At 29.0% G+C, this 23,843-nt stretch overlaps 1 protein-coding gene across 1 annotated transcript in view; it reads right to left on the bottom strand.

The window, feature by feature from the left end:
* Positions 1–71: 71 nt before the first annotated feature.
* LOC119688338 (carbohydrate sulfotransferase 11-like) overlaps positions 72–23,843 on the bottom strand; it is a 35,674-nt gene continuing 11,902 nt past the window's right edge. The window contains exon 3 of the mRNA XM_038103016.1: positions 72–575. Within this exon, the coding sequence (XP_037958944.1) occupies positions 72–575 (504 nt within the window). The remainder of the gene's footprint in view (positions 576–23,843) is intronic.

Below are 23,843 nucleotides of genomic sequence, written 5' to 3'. Positions count from 1 at the left end.
ATACTTTTTAAATTAATATTTGGCTTTCAATAATTAAAAGATATTTTTTTTCCATTTTAGGTACTTGTAAATTATTGATAAATTATTATTGGTGATTTACACTTACCTATAACATTATATTTCATAACACAGGGATTACATAGCTTTGCGATCGGTTCCCAATGTTCATTATATGACGATTGATTACTGAGACTCAATTCTGGAGTCAACAGATATTGTACGAATTCACCAAAACTGACATCGTTGCCATGCTCGATTGACTCATTTGATGCGCCAATCCGGAAGGCTTTAACAATTTGACGTCCAACGCGTGACTGAAAGTATCGCGCGCTCGCCGATTCACCTTCTAATTTATTGCGATAAGCGGAGAGTAGACGTTCGAATGGATGTCGCACCAATATGAAACGCGTATAATCAGAGAGCACTTTAGCACGTTCTGTCTCAGGTAGAGAGTTAAGCTTTTGAAACATACCAACCGAATGTGCTAATGAACCTGGTATTTGTAGTGGATCAGTACCATTTTGCCAAGCACCAGTGAGCAGCATGAGTACACGTTTCCAGTTTGTGCATGCCACCTGTGTGTGAAGTAAATCAGAAGAGAAAAAGATTCTATTAGTTAGAAGTTCGTTGCATTATAAACAAACAGTTTGTTTTCATTTCATTTGATTAGCATATCTAAAAATTTTTAAAGATACATAAATAGATATGTGTACTCTAACATATGTGTGTGTTCATACAATTCAGAGACATACATTTAGCAAGAACTGTAAAATAGTTTGTTTATTGCTGTTCTGTTTAAGTAAATAAAATCGGAATCCTGCTGTGAAAACGGTTTCGTACGATTTTGTTTCTCCAAAAACACAGCAATTTTTCATGCTAAGAACTACGTAAATTTTATTTATGTACATTTTACTGTCAATGTGTCGAAGATACGCAATGCAGGGGTTTAGATTGGCTGAGGAATAAATCAGATTTCCAAACATTTAATTTTAATAAAATGAACAATTTCATGTCTTTCGTATATGATTGGCCGCGTACTTCCCGAAAATCGCTATTGCGGTTCAATATATTACGGTTCAAAAATATTAAGCTATGCAAACAGTATTCACCTTGCATTAAGAAGATTTCGGAGTGGTATTAATTAATCTAAACAAAAATTGTATATACTAGTATACAATTTTCTAACGCATTGGTTAGTGGAAGTGGAATGGAGTTCCGAGAGATAGTCTTAAATGAAGAGTAAAAAGATTAAAAGATTAATTTAAAATTATTGTAAAATATATTAATTTATAGTAAAAAAACAGATGTTGGGACAGATGTTTTTTCTCCCTATTGCATTAGATACTTTTCGCTTTTGAAACTTAAATTTATAAAAAAATATTCAAGAGTTAAATATCTTATATGAAATACTGTTTCTATACGATTATATAAAGTAACAATTTCCACGCAAAAATAACGAATTCGTAGAGATTATGCAATTTTTTAGATTGTGCTGATTTTAGGATTTAGGTTTATCTCAATTTCTTTTCAAACTCTATAACAGAGATGCTATAAGATATAACTACAACTATTTGTGGTTCCCGGGTTTATTTCCCGGAGCCATACATCAGCATAGACGAACAAGTGGTGCTAACTTTTACCATCAAGGACACACAAAGATCACCTGTATATGCTACAAACAACAACAATAATTTTGTGTAGTACTAATCAGTCTAACATTTTCCATTTATCTACTCTACTCCCTCGCTATAAAACGTAGAACCATTTAAAAATATAATTGTTAGTATAGATCACCTCCTCTTAACTACTTTAAGGACATAATAATGGACAATACTTGTCTCCAAATATACGTGTTGATGTTCGCATTCTTCATTACTCCAATTAGCTATCAATATGTTGTACCAAATATTAATAAATCATTAAAACATCTTGTAATCAGATGGACTTATTCATTACCGAAACTTTGGTAGTTCTTAAAGTCCACACATCTGCACAGTTATAGTTCATACATTTAAAAATCTCATAATATTTCAAATCTATTTAGTATATTTATTATTATTTTATTTTATATAATAGTCGTTCCCCATTACAATTAGTAATGGGATTTACATAAACCCGTGATAGAAACCGTATTGTGATAGAAACTTACTGGCATAAATTTTAAAACGATTTTTTCACACTTTTTGATATCATATCTTTTAGACGAATCTTCCTAATTTGTAAATATAAGTCCATCAATCCATTAAAAGAACATAAAGAGATGGGTCAATTTAGATTAGTATTTTAGTATTTCGATTACACCAAAGTAAAATTCGAAATCTCTCTTAGAGATGTCCCGTAGAGATATCAGTCTTGTAATAGGTTTACTAACAGCTCATTGTATTCTAGGTAATCATGCTAGAAGACTGAATCTACCTTACAACCATTTTTGTTGCAGTTGTGGTGAGGTGAGAATGACGAAAGTGCCTCCCCCCTGCTTTGTTTCTGTCCGGCAAATGCGCGGCGTCGCCTTAAATTTTTTTGATGAACTTCGAGAGCTCCCTCTATGTTATATAGCATTATAAGCTTTATTAAAGGTTCTAGATAGTTTTAGCCCATGCGATCTCAATAATACGGTATCACAATGGGCCTATAGGCCTAAGTGAATCCCCCTGGAATCGACGGTACAACCTAACCTAACCTAAGATTCTTTCTATTCTCTTAAAAGAAGTTAAATTAAAATTTAGTTATTCCCTAATTGTTACCAAGTCATTTACTATTTTTACCTCATAATATATACCTATAATATTATAAATTCAAAATTTTGATGACCACGATTCTGACTAATCATTTACAAAATTCGAACATTGAATTTTTCCATTATTAGTGATTGATGTGTGTAGGTAATATTTGGAATTATTCACTTTGCAAAACTATTGATAAGAAATTTAACAAGAATTTTAAAGTGAAAAAATATTTTATCAAAAATTTGAAAACTAGTCACTTTCAATTTCTGGTTCAATAGCTTTGATAGATAGGCAGGTGTTAATGTTTCGTTAAGTGAAACATAATATGTTCAATGGATTTACAAAGAAAACAATTAGAGTACTTCATAGAAGACTTCTGTTTACATTATTACTTAGTATTTTTTATAGAACTTGTTTCAGATACTTTAAAGATACACGTATACTGATAGCTATTATCTATTCCCTAGCCTAAGAATTTCATTTCATTTCTAATTCTTGGAATGTATTTACAAAGCTTCGTCATCAACCTCATAAATATATATAAAAATTTTAATTATCGAACTCTATTCAGGTACATTTTGAACTTCATATTGAAATGATAATAGAATTAAGGATAGGTCAGTGCTGGTTATTATCAGTATTGCTACGATAAAACTTTAGAAATTTCGATTTGTGGTCGGTAAAAATGTGCTCTGGGTAAGTAAAGCAAAATGCGCAGTCTATATAGGTATTAAAGAGAAAGTCTATAATATAGTAAAGTATAGTATAGAAAAAGAAACAAACCCTTAATATTTACTAAAGTAACTAAGTCTATTATTAAGGGTAGTCTTATTACAAAGTGCGCTTGTGTCTTGATAACGATATTCTTTGAAAAAAAAAATATATCTTAAGAAAAATAATTATAAAATTAAGTATTTTAACTTAATATACACCATAATATTGCAAAATCTTACAAGGCTATCATTGGGAAGGAATTTCTGAGTAACAACTTAAAACTCACCACTTAATTTCGCCAACAGCAAACGTACTCTCTGATATAGATCCTGCCCAAGCGTTTCCATTTCTAAATCTCATATTTCTACTTTGAAGCACAAAGAGAAAAGTTAATCATTTAATTAATTTAGCTTTTGTTGTTGTCTTTTCATTTTTATTCAAACTTCTATTCGGCAAAAAAAAAGTTAACATTAAAAACAAAATTTGATGTTTCGATGGCGGAATTATACGTCTCCACCTTTTTATTTTGGAAGGGGTCTTTTTTGAAAGTGATATAATGAGTTTCGATGACAAACACATATTTTGTGATTCATTGCCTGATGTCCGGTACTTGAGATCATAATATAAATTAAGTTCTGTAGTTCTGTAACATTATCTTCCATCTGCGAATCCATCATTTTTTTTTTTAAATTAAATTAAAATATTTAAATAAAAAAATATTAAAAATGATTTTTAAATTAACTTTAATATGGGCTAACTTGGGCTAACTTATATATACTCATATGTAGACATATGTACACAGAATTACTAAAAAAATCGCAGTTCATACATTGGTAATGTCAATAAGTTGTTTGACTTGTTGCTAAAAATAGAAAAATGTTGTAAGCGGGTTATTTAATGGGTCAGCAAGGTCTGCCTTAACATCTGAGCAAAATGGATCGAACTACGGAGACAGAATATTGAATCTACTTGGTAGTAACTGAGACTTGTAGTCATATTTTCAATAACTGTTCGGCTTTGATCAGGGTCAAGAAGAGATTCTTGGACTAAGAATTCATATTCTGGTCGAAAATTAGAATACCATCAAGGGTTGACATTTTGTCCATACTTATGGTCAAGGTCGGTTGGAAGCCAGCATCATGTTTATTCTTATCTTATCATTTCTTAGCAATGACAATGCAAGCTGTTGAAGATTATTGAAGCAAGATAATAATTAATAAAAAAAAAATAAGAAAATAAAAGTACGGCTTAAACTTACTTAATGTTGAAAATATATATAATAAGAAAAAATTTCATTCCAATGTTTATACTCCTATAAAACTTTTTCTATGCTAAAAGGCGGAATGTATATAAAGTTAAGTTCAGGAAAATACAAAATTATATAGAAAAGCTTAAAACAGATATATATATATATATATATGTTTAAAACGATAACTTATTAAGTTGGATACTTTGCCAAGTATCCATGTACAGAAAGAAAGCTGTTTATTTTTATTACTTGGTTTTTAACTATATTCATATTTATTATGCAATATACTTTACTGGTATTTTATTTATTTTATTATTATTTTTTATTTTGTTTATTTAAAATTATAAAAATAAAAAGCACTTTACACGTGTGTAATGTAATAGCACTTGAAATTGCTCTGAGTATCTTTGTCTTGCAAAACGTGATCTCAAATTGTCTGAATTAACTGTGTGATGATTTAGTGAACAGACGATGCAGACAGAGTCGGCAACTTTTGGTCTCTGACGACTTTAATTAATGTGCGAAAGTCGAGAAATTTTTTAATACTAAAAATATTTACAAGTTTTAGGTCTTAAATTAAATTTATTTTATTTCCTCTTCAAGATTTTTATTTTAAAAATTTACGTTGCATTTAAATTTAACATGGCAGCAGATGTGGACATTGAATACTGATGCGATTCAACTTGGAATAGAAATTTTAGATTTAAGAGAAGAGAACACAAAATTTTTTTTATAGAACCCAAATATATCTATGCTTCACATCTTGAATTTTAATTACATTTAATTATAATTTTAATATTTTCTTTTTAATTAATTATTTTTATAATTGTATTTTAGTATTCTTTGAGTTTTTTGGTACTACACAAATATTTTTTTAGGTCTATTATATTATATCAGATCAATATTTGCATTCACAGATGATATAAACCTCATTAAAAAAAGCTGAAAAGAAAGCATTTGACAGAATTCTGTCTGACAGAGTCAGACCCATAAAAAAAAAGCTTTTTGAAGAGTGAAAAAAAATTTATGTAATATAATTGGGGAATAAATTTTTGAAGTTGTAAAACACTTATAGTATTTAATATCATGTTCCCACTGCAGCTAAATCAATTTATGTTAAGATTTGGTCGTTTCGATTGGCATGAATTCATTTATGCGTGTGAGAGAGATGAGCTTTTGTTTATTTACATTTAAGTTGATATCCAACTGAAATAAAAGTTTTTTGTTAAATACAATATGATATTATATAATGATTATAATGATAATATTGTATAATGTAATGCAATGTTGCATTCGACATATTGGTGTGATTTACCTTCATTTATTCTTAACTAAGTTAAAAAGCACGAAAGCTCATTATTTGGTTAATAAAATTTCATTAGCGACCATAATCAAATAAATTTGTTCACCGAAGGCAGTAGGAACATTCTGCCTATAAGATCCTATGAAAATAACCGGAATGACTGATTCGTAAACGAAACTTGCTGTTATTTTCAAGACATCTTAAAACATGCCCACCGGACTGTAGTTTAAAAACGAAATTTATTAAAACTTATGAGTTTTAAGTAAATTCAACTAATTCAAAACAATATAAATCATAGATGTGAAATATTGACAAATCAATAAATATATTAGGGGGTATAAAAACTTACTACGGAACTTTTTGTATTATTCCAGTAATTAAGTTGCAGACAATATAAGGCCTATGTACTAAAATCTTAATTATACGAGTATTCTAAATCAATGCTGCGTAAGTAAGCAGAAATTAGTTCGTTTGAAATTTGTTTTTGTTTTCAGTTAATTCTAGATATACATCAAAATATTTAAATCAACAATCCATTTTTCTATCAATGTAGTAATTAATTAACTTAATTATTTTATTTCCGCTTTTTAGAAAAATTTGAATAAATAATGCTTACCACAATTAAGGGATAACATTTCATCGAGTTAAATTTATAGCCTTTTAGTATTCGTGAATGAATAATGATCTTACTTTCATAGACGGATTCTCAGTTGATCAAAAAATAAATATATCAAAATGGGGAATTTATTCTTTTATTTTGTATAGGTTTCTTAAAATAACCTCGGTGGGTTTAAATTTTTGCAGCTACCATCCGAACTTTAATATTTATACTGTACAGCTTTTAAGGTTTTTTAAAGCAGACAACTCTTTCCTCTTCATTTTGTATGTGTTGACTTTATAGTATTAGTCTAGAAAAATAATAATCCTTTTTCTAGGTATATCTATTCCCACAACAAAACACACTTCAAATATTTTTTTAAATAATTTCATTATTTTTAAACTATAAATATTCATAAATCAATAATTGTAAGATTAGTTCTTGTAATATCGGACCCTGATTATTAAGTCAAAAACTTCGAAACGTTGCCAATTTTTATATAAAAAAAAAATATATAAATAAATATATACAAAACTCAAAAAATAGTTCTTATTTTAAAAAGCATTTAAATAAAAAATAAAAAGTAAACTTAAAACAATGAAACAGTATTTTTATTATTGTCTATACATATATTATTCTTATAATAATAAAGAGTGGATATTGCATCGTGACTATAATATCTATTTTGTTCTCTACTTGCACTTAGAGAGATACACTTATCCTATCTCTTGAAGAAATAGTAATATTTGTTTTTTTCTTTGAAGTTTCACTACAGCATCTAATGTTGAGTATACATCTTAACTTTTCTTTCATTTATACATTAATGCAAGCCTCTAATACATTCTTCGCGGTCCCCTTCTTCTTTCTACAGAACCAGCTACTTCAGTCGGATTCGTTTCCCAAATTATGTAGGTGGTCCCTTAACCGATTATATCACAGTAAAAATATTTTTTTTTATTTCTAATGTCGATAATTTTTTATATTGAACCTAGATTGCAAGTCGTTATAATTGATTTAGAATACAGTAAATCTAATGAACTTTTCCAATATAATATATTCTTTGTTTTTTTTCTCTTATATTAAGTAAATATATATTACGTATATATTACGTTTTTCAAGTCACCGTAGAAGGAATGTAGAAGAAGCCTACAAGGAATGATCCCACTTCTTTCTTTGCTTGCACATCTGCCTTTTCATTTTCTACGATCTAAATATGCCTCGAAACCTATAAAATCTACATTTGATTATTATGTTCAGTTTTTTTAAACACTTTATGCCTTGATTTGCTACCTGACTGTCTGTCAAGGAGCCAAACACATCTATTAATTCCATATATTTTCGCTTGAAATATGGGAGTTTTTAGTGCTACAGACGCTGAGTATCCTATCTTCGGCCTAAACACTACTACCTCAACTCTTTTGTCTGCTAGTGACCCACTATCGTTTTATATAAATATATATTTTTGTATGTTTATATGTTTATATGTACGTTTATATCCATTTATATATGTGTTCCTTTTATAAATAGTATATTCACCAATGAATACATTTACCAAATTGGTTTTGATAAATATAATATTATAGTAGTATTTAATAAATTATAACCTAGGAGTGCCTATAGAAAACTTTGCCGAATAGGATGAAGAACCAGTTACTATAGTCAGTTACCGTAGTTAATGCTGGTCTTAAAGAGTGATTTTGCTTGCATATACTACACCATAATTTAATTCAAGATAAACTATTGAAATGCTAGAATCTGTTCGTAAATACATATTGGTTAGACCGACTGTAGAGATTTAGTTTTTTGCATTAAGTAATTCAAATAACTTTGATACCATCTTGACCTATGTGTGATTAAGTAATTTAAAAACAAATCTACATTGAAATGTTTAAAATAGTAAATAGTAAATTCACAAATTATATATATTGTAATTGTTTATGAGTATCTAAGTGCTTTAGTTTAATTTTTTTTGAAGCTATAACTAAATATGCGAGCGTTTTTAATATCGTACTGTGAATATAATCATTTGCTTCTTCATATTTTGGAAAATATGTGTATAAATATGAATGTATCATTTTCAGACAACCAGTTTGTCCCGTTTTTTAGTTCCTCCATTTATATAATTAATTATAACTAATAATAAGATATATATCTATAATTCTAACGCAATTGTAGTCATTAATAGAAAAAAGATATAAGAGGAAATCAAAAAAAGATCTATATTAATGGTTCAGAGCATTACGAATACGTCATAGAACAACAAACACTTAAGACGAAATACTAAATGAAGAAGAGAATTCGTTAGGAACAAGTAGATTTCCAGATGCACAATTAATCGATTTTAAATAGTAATAATACCCGCCAACACATATAGCGACAGTTGTAATCGAATTTATGGCTGAAAACACAATGAATTCTATTTACAAGATCTGATGCCATCTGACTTCTTTTTGTTGTCGGACATGAAATTCTCGGTTTAATGTAATCATTTTACCTCGATAAAATCAACAAAGGAAGATGAATGAATGGAGCTGAAAGCCTCAAACTGAAAACGATTATAAAAATGTTTTGATGATTGGAAAAATTTCCGACAATTATTTAAGTCGTCATATTAATTAATTAATGTAAGTTTATTTTGTTTAACAATTCTTTGTTCTTTATTAACAGAATGTATATTTATACAGAAACCTCTTTAGATAAAAATTAAATTTGTTGTGAGGCAATCTATTGATAATTGTTGACAATTCTTCACTAATATACTGTCAAAATTTTATGACAATTGGATGAATAAGAGCGGAATTATTACATCCGGATTGACATTTTAAATTATTGATTAAAAAATAGATATCTAATAACGAAAATTTTATTTTAAGCTTAGGAAAACTATGACCGGAATGTTTCAAATAATAGTTTTCCTCTAAAAGAGATCATGAGTAATATCCGTGATTACTTATAGAAATAATAGTGAGAACATATACGACTAGAAACAGAGTCCATCAAAATAATTCATCAGTTCGTTAAAGTACGGTTAAAATTTTCATTCAAATTCTTAGAATTTGTTAGAATTTGTTGGAACGAGCATATCAAAAATATTAATTTATAGACCTTAAGTTGACTTACGTCACAAAAATTGCTAATAATTCGAGAGACATTCGAAAGACTAAAAATTTCTTCATAACTCTGCGACTATTTTCAAATCATATGGCTATGACGATTTATCTCTTGTTTATCTCTTTGGTTCGTTATTAGATATCTATTTTTTAATCAATAATTTAAAATGTTAATCCGGATGTAATAATTCCGCTCTTATTCATCCAATTGTCATAAAATTTTGACTTTAACTTTAACTGAAAACCACAAGATGATTCAAGATCCAATATATATCGATCAGAAGAATCAAAAGTGTAGAGAGAAAACGTTCATTTGTTTTTTCGATTATAAAAATGTTCTCTATAAAAAGTTCGTTCCACTGAAACAAATCGGTAATTGATAAATCTATTTTGACGTTTTGATATCGCGTAAAGAGAAATAGGTGTTAGTTGTAATAGTCATAATATGACATCTCAATAATAACCGTAATTTTTTCTTTTAGAGTTGTAAAAAATAACATTAAGTCTTAATAACCACATCACGTCTGACTAGCTGTTTTAGAAAAATACTGTTTTCAATGAAAACAAAGCTTTTTGTGGAATATAAAACCTATTCAAAAGCCTTACAAAATTATTTTGAATCAAATTCTAGTCGACGTTCTGAGACAGTAACTCGACATGCTTTAAAACTATGCATGGAATTAGCTTTATTAAGACTGAATGGAACTCTTTTTAATAAGAACAAAAGAATAAGAACAAAAGTTCTATTGTTCGAAATTTAAAAAAGTCCTAATTACTTTGGAACTCAGTTTGTATAATCTATATAGGTGAGATTACACTGTAAGTGAACTTACTATAATACGAATAGAATAGAGTAGAGCATACTAGGATTTTTTTTATCGGCACAGGAAGAGCTTAGTGACAGTTTGTATGATGTCAACGATATGCGCAGATTGTTAAGATGTTCCAAGTGATTTTCTAAAGCACCTCGTCTAGATAGCCCGTCTGCTTTGCAATTGCCAAAAATATACCTATGACCGGGAACCCAGATTAGGGAAATATTAAACTGCGTCAACATCTCATTTAGAGATGTAAACTGAACTTTAAAGCAGCTTGACTGACTGATAGTATGTATGTAATCCTGATAGTATCGTCAAACTCAGACTTCGGTACTCATCAACTGCCTATCCACTTATAACGGAATTAGGCAACATCGCACGAAAGAACATAAAGGCGTTCTGAACTGCTACTCGTCTATGGAACTAAAGTAGATTCGTCACAATAAGCTTCAAATAATCCACATGCAATGACGTGGTAACAAGTTCCCAACCCGTTTAAAATATAATCTAATCTTATTTATTCGAATATAGTCCTATCAATTGCGATCAACTCTGCTTGAAAAACTCTACAGTTATTCAGAAACGCATGGTAAGCGAATATATTCAGCCCTGCTCAGAAAACTCTACTCCCTACGCCATTCCTAGTTTTTGAACTGTTGGTATAAATGGTTAAACCCTCACCCAAGGAAGATCTATATCAATCCATATACATGGCTAAGTTTTCAGATACATTTTTATATTTAAATAAACTTTTTAAAATTAAATTATACATGTGTCGTATGTTTGCTAATGAGGTTATTTTAACGAGCAAATATAAAAAGTTAAAAAGAAAATTATTTTTAAAAAATATAACTACTTTTATATGACATAAAAAGTTATACAATGTAAAATGTAAAGTTTGTTATTAAGTAGGTAAGATATAAAAAGTTTTACTATTACAAAGAAATTTTTTGTTTATTAACTACAAACTACAACCTGAAACACTCTTGGTTAGATGAGCAAATGCCATTAAACAGGTATCATCGAGCAAATGTACGCATTTGTAAAAATGTATATATACTCGTTCATATGGAAGTATACATATTCGACATTTAATAAAATTTATGTTTTAGATATGTGTAGATATAAGTGTGCGTTATTATTCATATTAATACCTTTAGTATCGGCTATGGAAATATACTATTCGGTGGTGTGATAAATCAACATACCAACAACTCATTCGCTTTTTACGGACGGACAAACGTGTCAGTGTTTATAAATTTATCAATTAAACAAAAAATGTTTACTGATCCACGACCAAAGGTTGCGAATGCTATGGAGAGGTGTGTGTTTACCTGAATACTTTATTTAGATTGGCAATGATATAGCTTAATAAGCTGTAATTATACCTTTTGCAATCAGTAAAAAACCTGCAAACAACACGACTTTCCATGTACGCTACATTAATTATATATATTTTATAGATGAACTCTCGTAGAGGCCCGCAAGGCCAAGTTAAAAACATCAATATAATATTTTTATGATCCTATTATCTTTTTTTTTAAAGAATGTATAATACATTCGTTATATAAAAGTTTTAAAGTTACTTTAAATTTTATTTTTTCTTATAAATTTCATAACCTTTGGAAAGTTTTAATTTTAATTTTATATACATTAAGACCGAAAAGTTTTCGGAAATTCTCATTTAAAATTCGCGCGCTGTATATTTTCCGATATTTTAAGTTTATGTAGTTTGGCAGCACTGTCCTTAATTACTATGCCAAAAATGAGCGCGATCTGTCAGACAGTTCGTTTACGGCAGCTGTTGAAACCAGTTCACCTCAGTAGGGCGTTGCGAAAAAAACAATGGAAAAAAATATTGAACAAAGAGTTTGCATCAAATTTTGTGTTTCGAACGAAATTTCGTGTGCAGAATCGTTGCGAATGCTACAAAAGGCTTATGGGGAATCAGTTTTATCGAAAACTCAAGTTTATGAGTGGTACAAAGCCTTCCAGGACGGTCGTACGACCGTCGAAGACATTTCGCAACGCACTACTGAGGTGAACTGGTTTCAACAGCTGCCGTAAACGAACTGTCTGACAGATCGAGCTCATTTTTGGCATAGTAATTAAGGACAGTGCTGCCAAACTACATAAACTTAAAATATCGAAAAATATACAGCGCGCGAATTTTAAATGAGAATTTCCGAAAACTTTTCAGTCTTAATGTATACGAGTATATGACTTTAAATAGTAGACAATTAAATATTCGAGTTGGAAACATGTATTCGTCGTTTTTTAAACTTATTATAGATATTGTTTTTATTTCATAATAAAAAATTTAATTAATCAAAATATTGGTTATTTCTTATAATCACTTTTTGTTATATTCCAGCTAAATGTGCCGTTCCCTTCTTGTGAAATTTGGGGGCTTACTTTTAGCATAACAAGAGAGCATCAAATAAAATGAATCAAATAATAATCTGAAAATGTAAGATCATAGTTCTAAAATATAGCTATGAATGAATGCATCAATACTTTCTGATCAATATTTCTAGATTTTACCGAACTTAGCTTTGTACTGATTAAAATCATTTTTTTGGAACGGTCACTTCATTATTATCATTTTTTATGTTATATATATCGATAAAGTTGTTGGTAGTAGGTATTTAAGAGCGGAAGTAGTAGACCACAACGCAATAAAGTCTTTATGAAACTTTTTAGACAAAATATCCTATCTTTCAAAAGAGTATGATACTTTGCTAACAAAGGTCAGATGTTCGAAAAGTTTGAAGTAATGAGTTTGAAGTAAATGAGATAGCAAAATATATTTAACCAAAATGGCTAATACGAGTGAAAAATATTTTTAAACAATAACAAAACCATTCCTCATTTTCACAAAAATATCCAAATTCTTTTACTCAGTTTAAGTGCATTTACATAGCATTTTTTAACATTTTAAGTGCTTTTTTCACTGAAAATGTTCTAAAATGTTTTTATGTTTGGCATTCTAAGAATATTTTCAAGCCTCACGGTTAGTTAGTTGTTTTCATCAAACTGTGTCGCCTATTTTTGGTGCTGTTATCTGGCACATATTAAAGATTTGGATAACTCTTTTGTGAAGTAGTATTTCTTATGTATTTGTTACATATTTTGTGAATTTTTACTGCTATTAAGTAGCGAAATGACTTTTTTACTATGTATTTTTGAGTTAGAAAAGTAAATGGGGTGCTGGGTTCGAGAGAGTGAAATACTTTCTCATCTTGACTGATCTTTTGTGATACTATTTATGAGATAACTTGATTTACTTATTAATTGATATAAATTCACATCAGTTGCAGGGCAATTAAAAATACAATTTAAATAGTAGTAGTGCAAATAATATGTAGGCATAATAGGTCGCAGTACATGTGCCATTCGAACTATTATGCAGTGTAACATTTTAAATTTATAAAATAATGTTGTTCACAATAATTGTTGAGGAATTTACAAGGAGTATGTTACGTTTTTTTTGGTTTAAAATAATTCCATTGATTTTGTTTCTCTCTTATTGTCGCTGCTTAGCAGAATAAGAGTTTTTCGATTACTTCTTAATTAACTCTCCTGTTTACGCAGAGAACATAATTGACAAAGCACTCAAAATCTATACACCGAGTTGGATATATTAGGTGGACCCATCTGGCAACAGTGGAACTGTGACAAGGAAGGTAGGAGTAACAAATATTAGCACGAGTTTGAAACTTCAGTATTTTGCTATACATTGAAAATACCTTCTTAATAATGAAAACTCAACGTACACGGAAAAATAAAATAAAGTGAAAAGTGCACCATCAAAGACCACAATAAACCCTTTTTTACGAAAAATTTCTATCTTAAGGCATATACTTTTTTGAAGACGTCAGTGGTAAAGCAACAACCGTCAATCAGGTTGTCATCATCGGGCTATAAAAACTGATTGTATGTGAAAATGGTGTGCTGCACTTTTAGTTTCAATGAGACACCACACTACCTTATATAGCTCGTTCCGCAATTAATGAAGCCATTACTTTATATCAAAACAATTAAGATTTGAGTTAGGCGCCGCTTTCACCCGATTTGACACCGCCACACTTTTTTTCTCGAGCAACTTGAAGTCAAAGATTTTTATCAACAGGCCAAAGATGATAGACTTCGACCGAAACACTTCTTTTCTCGAGCAACTTGAAGTCAAAGATTATTATCAACAGGCCAAAAATGATAGACTTCGACCGAAACATTGGCAAATACTATCGAGACTGTCAAAAAAAAAGAAAGTTACTCAATATAGCCAACTTAGTGTTATAATATTTAATGGATAATCAAAAATTTCCATCCTTTATAAATTAATTTCATCTGATGGTTCTTATATTTGAGTTAAATTTCAACCTTTCCGGTATATTTTAAAAGTTGTATCAAGGTGTATCATCGATTATTGTATTACTATACCTATATTCATCTTATACTCAATCTTTAATCTTATTAATAATAATAATCCTAGTAAGTGCTGTATGAGTTTCTTTGAATCAATAATAAATAATTATAATAATATTTGAGATAAAAATAATTTAAACTGATTAGTAGGATAGGTAAACTATTTAGTCGTGGATTATCATTTAGAGTAGAAAAAGGATCTTCTGTAATATTAAGAATAAAGAAGCCGAAGTAGAAGAAGAAATTCATACAGTTTAAATTCGTCTCATTTGCTAACTATTAACCTATCTTGTAGAACTTAAAGTATTACGAATGTTTGAATGACTGCTACTTTTTTATCTTTAGACATATATATATATATATTTTTTTTTTTGGACAGGTAAAAATTTGAGGTATAGCTAATGAAATATTTCTGAAATTTTGTCTAAAAAGCAAAATTAAACAAAAAAAAATTTTTAGGTGCGCTACACTTTCATATTTAGTTTATAACGTCATAATTCGTTCTATGAACTTCTGCAGAAAGTGGTATGTGTTCACCAAAATAAGCTGATGAGGCAAACTTTATCGTAACCCAAAACTGAAAGTACACGACAACAAATAGAGTTTGTTAAACTCTTTTGGGCCCGATAGCACGCCGGTAGAAAACTGTAAATTTGACGATACCAAAATATTGCCTGATATTTTGACGAATTTGATAATGGCATAAAAAGAGAGACCTCACTTTAAAGACTGCCAATAAAGAGACGAATTAAGAGAATAGCGTGCTCAAAAACAGACCATCCATAGAGTTTCCGTAAACATTTTATGACATTTTTTTTATTTTTCAGTTATTTTAACATTTCTCGGCCGTGTTGTTCTGCTCCTAGCCTGTTCTAGCGTGGTGGTAAGGTGTCGGCTTTTAGAATATTTAATTGATCTATAATGTTGTCTCATTATAGTTTATTCAATCGATCGCAATCGCAATCGCACTAGCAATCGTTCGACAGTCTCATTAACAAAGTTTTGCCTTTATGCCTGTTCGGTTATTGACTCATTAGTGGAAATGGAAAAATTATTCATTTTTTTTTTGTGATTGTACAGCTTAAATTTTTGTTTACTTGTGATTATCATAAATAATTTCAATTAACATTCAAATCGTATTAAGTTTACAAGTTTTAGTTATGATTGCGATATTCTAAATTACGAGTACGTTATCGATTTTTAATTGGCTTATTTGAATAATTTTGCACTAATGTGTATTTAATAAAATTTAATTTTTATTTGAATTTTATTTAATATTTATTTAATTCTAACTAAAGTGCAATTAATTATTAAAGAATTAATTATAAACAAAGTCCTACGATGAGTACTAGTACTAGAAAGGCGTTCAGCTGTCAAGTGCTTATAGATAAAAACTTATCAGCAATTCGTTGGCTAATAAATTTACTGAAATTGTCTAATGTTGGATTATCAGTTTAATTTGATTAACGTAGTCTTATTATATCAGTTTTTATAAGAGCACATAAGTGGGTTTTTTCAATTAGATTTCTATATTAATGTCTAATAAGTGATATGTTGATTGTCAGTTCTTATCAATTAAAACTAATCCATTTATTTAAATTTATTTCCTTTAAGTTTGCCATCTGAAATTCCATATTCACGTAACAAAGATTTAATTTAGGGTTTCATAATAGAATTGCAATGATATGATACTGATTATAAATATTTTAATTAATCATATCGCGTGGAATTTCAAATAATTCGTTCACTTAATTTAACATAATTGAAGAACTTTCGCAATTCTATATACGAAACAATAAACATCAGATAAAGATGACAAAAACATCTATTTGATTAAAAAAAATTGACCATTGACGTAAAACAAATCTCAAAGTGGAAAACGAAACAAACTTGTTAAGTTGGATCCCATAGGTATACTGGCCAACAGTAGAATAATAGGAATATAAATAGCAATGTCTTGTAACATATATCACTAGATAATACTGAATAATCTGAATAGACATCAGATAAAGATGAGAGAACAAACTATTTGTTTAATCATTGAATTAATTATTGACGTAAAACTAATCTGAAAGTGGAAAGCGAAACAAACTTATTAAGTTAGATTCCATATACTGGTCAAAAGTGGAATAATAAGAATATAAATAGAATAAATATATATATCAGTAGATATTTCTGAATAATCTGCATAAACATCAGATAAAGATGAGAGCAAAATCTATTTGATTAAAAAGAATTGATCATTGATGTAAAACTAATCTGAAAGTGGAAACCGAAACAAACTTCTTAAGTTGGGTCCCATATACTGGCCAACAGTGGAATAATAGGAATAAGAATATACATATAAGCTAATATAAGTAAATAATTTAATGACTCAGAAAGTATTGATATAATAACCAAGAAATAACTAGAACAAAATACGATAAATACTTTTAATTGGCTTTGCATTATTTTATGATTGATGAGTAACTCTATAAATCAGAATTCCTCAAGCAAAAAAAGCAATTCACCTGATTTCCAAGTGTTTTTATATATTATTATTATGATATTAAACTATATATAGTTTTTCAAATAAACATTTTAGAGCCAGTTCCAATGAAAAGAAACTCAATACTCAATTGCACAAAGGAATGTCTAACCTAAGCTAACGACTTGAACTCACTCGGTTAAACAGGAACTTAACCGGTTAAATAGTGTAATCAGAGCCAAATAACCAATATTTACATTAGCATAAGTAATTGATTTTTAATTAGTAGAAAAAAAAATTGTTTATTAGTAATATATTTACTATAGTCACAATGGCATGACCTCTATTGTTAAATTAGTATAGTAATTAAATTAAAAAAAAATAGGCAAATACGTTTTAATGAAAAAGTTATTAAGAAATAAACTATAACATTGGCATTATCTGTAGAACTGAAAATAAAATATATTGAAAATTTTTAAATAAAAATAACTATTTTTATTGAAAAAAAATACGATTAATACAAGTAAAAACGAAATGCTTAATAAAAGTAAGTGCTCTATTAGCACTCAATATCAGCTAACTTTAGTTCGTTCAAGAGATATATCCGGGTAGAAAAATTGAAATAGTTAATGTTAAAAAAAGTTATGTTTAAGTCAAATGGAACACCAAATAAAGGTATCCATTAGGGGAGCTTTCACAATATTTACTTTAAAAAAATTATAAATTAATTTATACTATAAGCCACAATAATCAAATTACCTATTATTATACGCGCCCATAGAAGTGAAATACTTTAAACATAGCAATAGTTTTTGAAACACTCAAACTGAAAATTTTTACCTCTAGAGTTATTTACAACATCGTTATAGCTTTGTATTAGCCATTCTTGCATTCCCGCTTAAAAATAAAGAAGTAAAAGAATGTGATGTCCTTTAAAAGAAGTTTTCAATCCTATTCACATGGTTACAGTTAATAACGATCTGAGATTTTATGGCCAGCAATCAGTAATTTAAGAGAAACATACAAATAAGGAAACAAATAAAACAATATAGTAGTATAGGCCGACCTAGAAATTGCTTTCTAATATTCCAAAGAACATAAAGAAGAAAATTAATTTATAGAACCCACTTTCATAAATCGTTTTGAAAACAACAAAGACATATATAATACTGATTAACAGAAGAATATTACTTAGTACTTTGTACTTTAGAAATCGGAAATGTTAGTAATAAAGATATCCTTTTCACTATGTATAAGAGCCTAATAGTAATATACTCTTGACATTGCAGTAGCAGGTCAGCAGGTATCAATCCACTATCCATAATTAGCAAAAACTAAATCCATTCCGTTGCATTTATATTATTTCACAGATCTTAAGTTCTTAAGCCCAAGTTTTTTTGTGAAAGCCAAAGCTAGATAGTCATGGAGAAATTTTTTATTATGTTTTTTTCTAAATCTTGCAGTATTCACACGTTTTCTTTTAATAAATTCAAAAGATGTGATCTTGTTAAGTCTGACCGGGTAAACCGGAAAGTTATATATGACCTAAGTAAATTTTCTTGCGAAAGGAGTCCAAAACTGCTATAACCAGAAATTTTGGTAAAATATAGAAATAACAAGAAACTAAAATAACTAAAATAATTTAAGAGATAATTTTAGAATTTCTGTAATAATTCTGCTATAATACGAGACAGCACAGTGGAAAAAAATAAATATTTAAAAGTAAAAATATAAGAGGTTTTTTCTTGCCTTGTCAAACCAGAAGGTTGTAGGAGAAAGGTTGACCAGTTAATTAACATCAACTGACTCAATGTAAAGTGCACATAAGATTTATAGATCTTGATACAGGATATAGTCAACCTTCCTATGTCCTTCAGCATCTCTTTCTATTGTTTATTCATTCTAGAAACTTTACACTAATTTCAATCTTACATACTGAATTGAACCGTACTGTTTAACCGTAAGAACAGGCGGGTCTTACGATAAAATATAACTACAATATTCGACTTAAACTGATTCTCTTAATTTTGTGCTCAATAAGTGACTATCACAAGCCACATTAAAGAACTAAAGTAAAGATTAAAAATTCATTAAAATTTGCTTCCAGTACAGGTAGACAGGGAAGGTAAGAAGAAAATAAAGTTCATTCACTTGTTGTACTCGATTTTAAACAGGTTTAGCATATCGTTTTCATATAGGACAATTTTATTAAAGTACAGCATTGACCTATTAAGTTACTGAAATACATAAGAGTTACATATCATACCAGCAAAGAACAAAGTATGGTACGATTCAAAACAAAAAAAGCCTAAATTTTAAATGTACAAGATACATAACGGGCAGTTATATAGTAATATTAAAGTATTTATTTATAATAATAAAGGTAATAATTTTTATTACAGTTTCGAATTTACACTTCATTGCAAATATCATTTAATAGTACACGCTTATGGTCTCAGGTAACTGATGGCGTCAGAAATTTAAACTTCTGTAATAAATATTTCATGAAATTTCTACTATTCTACTTTATAAACAGTACAACCTAAAAACTTCAATTACTTCATAATAATTGTTAATTCTTTTTTCAAATTTTATTTAAAACAAGTGTGTACATTTGTTTAAATTTGATTTTATATACACTTTTACCGTATCCCATTCGATTTACGAAAGATCCATCCCCAAATCTAAATGGTATATCATCAAAAACTCTATATACAATATTTTATCAACTAATCAAGGTTTTAGTTTAAGTTTGAAGTTCGTTTTGTCCCATCGACCTGATCAAAACTATATATCTTCTATTGAGTCCCAGATATTGTCTACTGAAATGTTATGGTTAACTTAAAAATTGCAATTGTAAAAAAGAGACACGAGTTCTATTTCTGTGGCGCAACTATTTGACCACAAATTTTATTAGAATCGTCTATTCTAAGCAACTTTTCTTCTAAGCCATACATAATATTATGTCTAGATATCAAGATACCGAGAAAACCAGATATGTATGAAAACTAGCAGTTAACAATATAAATTATTTTAACCAAAAATTGCATATGTAAAACAAAAAGTGTGGTGAGTCCATACTTAATTTATGGTAATTATGCTGGATTAAAATCACATAAATAAATTTTAAGATTTTATATAGTATTTTTTTAAATTTGTTTAGAATCTCAAAATTCAATGAAAAGTATTTAATTTTTTTAATTGAAACACTAATTTCCTTACTAGTAAAAATGAGAGTGCTTTGTAAATATATTACCCAATCTCCGTAAAAATGTGAAAATGTATTGTTGTAGACGTAGATTATGGATTTTCAAAATTTGATCATTTGAAGTCATTAATATTATGGTATACATTATATACATAATTATTTCATATAGAAATGCATACGTATATTAATTGCACTTGCGACTGCAGGAAATGACATCATTTTTGATTATATTTTTTTTTAACCTTCAAATATTTTCGATCAATGAGAACTATTTATAACTGTGCAAGAATTATAGAAATAAAATCAATTTACACATAAATATTTTGAGGTCTGGCATGGCACCTAAAAATTATGTTCATACAATCGACTTCACTATTATTGCTTATTTTCTTTATCAACTAATCCTTTAACACTATTTATCTGATAACACCATATTCTAGCGGAAAGCCATAAAGCAGCTATTGTTGGAGCCTTCAAACACCACAATGTGAACTAATTTTCCCTGTCTAGAACTATATCACATTATAACAAGACTAGCAGTATTGAAAATCTCTATGATGGCACATACAAAAAACGATATAAATGCGATCGAAATAGGTCGGAAAGTTAAAGAACAAGTTAAAAGAAACCCATGATGGAAGACTAACAGCTAAACCGCTCAAAAGAACATATCAAAAACAACCAAGAAATCAGGACTCCAAAATCAGTTAAAATTAAATATTTACTAATATTAAAAACGATAAGACATCACCAATTTAAAATAAAAAATTAAAAACTAAACTCAATAGAGCGAAGGAATATTATTTTTTGAAGATAAAATTTTCAAAAGGCGTAATTCTTAAACAAAGAAAATGATCCATTTTACCTTGCGGAGAGGTTATATGAAAATAAAATATTCTAATAGCCACAATTCGTGGTATTAGAACAACCCATACATTTGAGACATCTCATATGAGCGCAAATGATGGTTCGTTTCGATACCACGAATTGTGACTATTAGAATGTTTCTATATTTATAAGTCCGCCACTGTTGACTTAACTAAAACCACAATTCTGAAGAACAGCGCCCACTTCCAAAATTCAAAACTAATTTAAAAAAAAAAAAATTAAATTAAATTAAAAAAAAAAAATATAAAATTCTGAAAGTTTGTAGTTTAATTCAATTACTCTTCATCTGTACTTCTTGTCTTAGACCTTATACCTCATCTTAGATATTTAGGAGGTTGCAGAAGTCAAAATGTCATTTGATTATTATAATTTTAATTATGATTACACACTAATTAGTTCTGAGGTTGAATATTGATGCGTACCACGGTAATTCTATAAAATTTATAGTTTGACCCATCTCAGGAGATTTCAGATTCAGATCAATAGCTCTTTTTGATTTTTATGATTTTAATTATGATTATACACTGATTATTTTTAAGGTTTGTTCAAAGGGCTCTAGTAATTGAAAGTACTCAAATTATTTTAAGGACTCTTCATGTCTACATTTTATTAAATATTGGTGCATAACACTGTAATTTTATAATATTTATTTTTGGTCACATCTTAGATATTCAGTGAGTTTCAGATATATTAGAATTCAATATGCCTTTTGATTTTTATGATTTGACATTGACTATTGTTGAAGTTGGGTAAAGAGAATTAATATTTAAAATGTACGTTAACTATATTAAAAAGTTCAGACCTTTAAGAATAGAAAAAAAATAGAATAGAAAAAAAAGTAGATTAAAAACTTCACTCACTTTAGGCACATAACAATATAAGAATTTGTGCTCTGGATCAACGATCATGTGTTCCATTTGCTCTTCTGTTAGATCGTCCAGGGTTTGTGTATTGTATCCTGATATTTCGCATTCTCTTTGTAGGTATTCCAGTCTTTGGATATTGATCGCTTGTGTTAGTTCAAGGCCATGTTTGGTTATTTTGACGTTGTTGTTGTTGCCGTCTTCGAATGCACCAAAATTGAGGTCAATTTGCAGTGAACACAACAAGGCGATAAAAACAAGACTTGGTGAAATTACCAGCACTGAACTTATTCTACACATGACCAATTAGATGTTGGATGCGTCGTTTGATTGTCTCAAGATCTTGGTGTTTTTTTTTTTGTAGCAGAGAAAAGTAAATAATCTAATATATTATTTTTAATGGTTTTTCAATGTTGAATTAAGGCGCGAAAGAAATTCCTTTAAATTGGATCGTTTACTTAATTTATGGACTTTACATAAAGTACGTTATTTCCTACTATTTCCTACTAGTTTTAATAAAATTAAAATTAAATAAATTTTTTTAGTTTTATTGTCGTTTACGGCTGTAATATTTTTCACGTTTGCAAAATTTTAAATTAGTTGCATTTTTTATATCGAAATCACTTAACAATTTCCGTCCGTCTTCATCGTTTAATGGTAAGTTTGTATCAATATTGAATAAGGCAAAAGCACGCCACAGATACCGCCATGAGACGTTCGGCCGATGATGATGACCGTTGCGCGCTGTGGAGTAGACTAACTCGCCAGTGTTTCTGATAGGCTTCCGTAAACTCGTTGAAGCGAATTGTGCTTTCCGTTGTTGCTGTAGTCGTTGTAGTCGTTGTTCTTCGTCACTCTTGCTATGGTTTATTTTGCTTTTTGTGCTTTCATTGATATTCCGCCGCTCATGGGGAGCTTCGCCAACGATCGTTGTTGCATTTGCTCCAACGTCGTTGTTTTTCTGCTCTGGGTTAGTTACTGGTTGCATGGCTACTTTTTGTTTTTGTCGTGATTCTCGTTGAAGTTGAACACGTGCAGCCGATTCGATGGCTCTCTTCAAATTGGCGACTGTTGGTTGTTTCTGCGGCAACTGGTTAGCGTTCCATACGCATATAGCAATTAAGAGAGCCCAAAAGCACAGCAAAGGCGCATAGCAGTTTTCAACATAAAATGAGAAAGAGCAAAATTATAAACGTTATTGGCAATTAGTTACTCTACAAAACAATTTTGCTCTTTAATGAAGTTAATTAAGTGTTATGGGTTGTACACACTCGCTTATACCGAGTTCTAGACATTTAAGGTTTAATACTTATTAATGTAAATATATTATTGAAATAATTATTTAAGTAGTTATTTCATAAAGAGGTTTTTTCGAACAGTAGTGAAATACAACAACAAAAATTTTATTTTTTTATATTATTTTAATTAATTGAATTTTTGGCTGACTATACAACTGTTTCGAGTATTGCCA

The sequence above is a fragment of the Teleopsis dalmanni genome, chromosome X (genome assembly GCF_002237135.1).
Source record: "Teleopsis dalmanni isolate 2A chromosome X, ASM223713v2, whole genome shotgun sequence".
NCBI classification, from domain to species: Eukaryota; Metazoa; Arthropoda; class Insecta; order Diptera; family Diopsidae; genus Teleopsis; species Teleopsis dalmanni.
The sequence above is the reverse complement of the archived record's forward strand: the minus strand, read 5'-3'. Positions and strand labels throughout refer to the sequence as shown.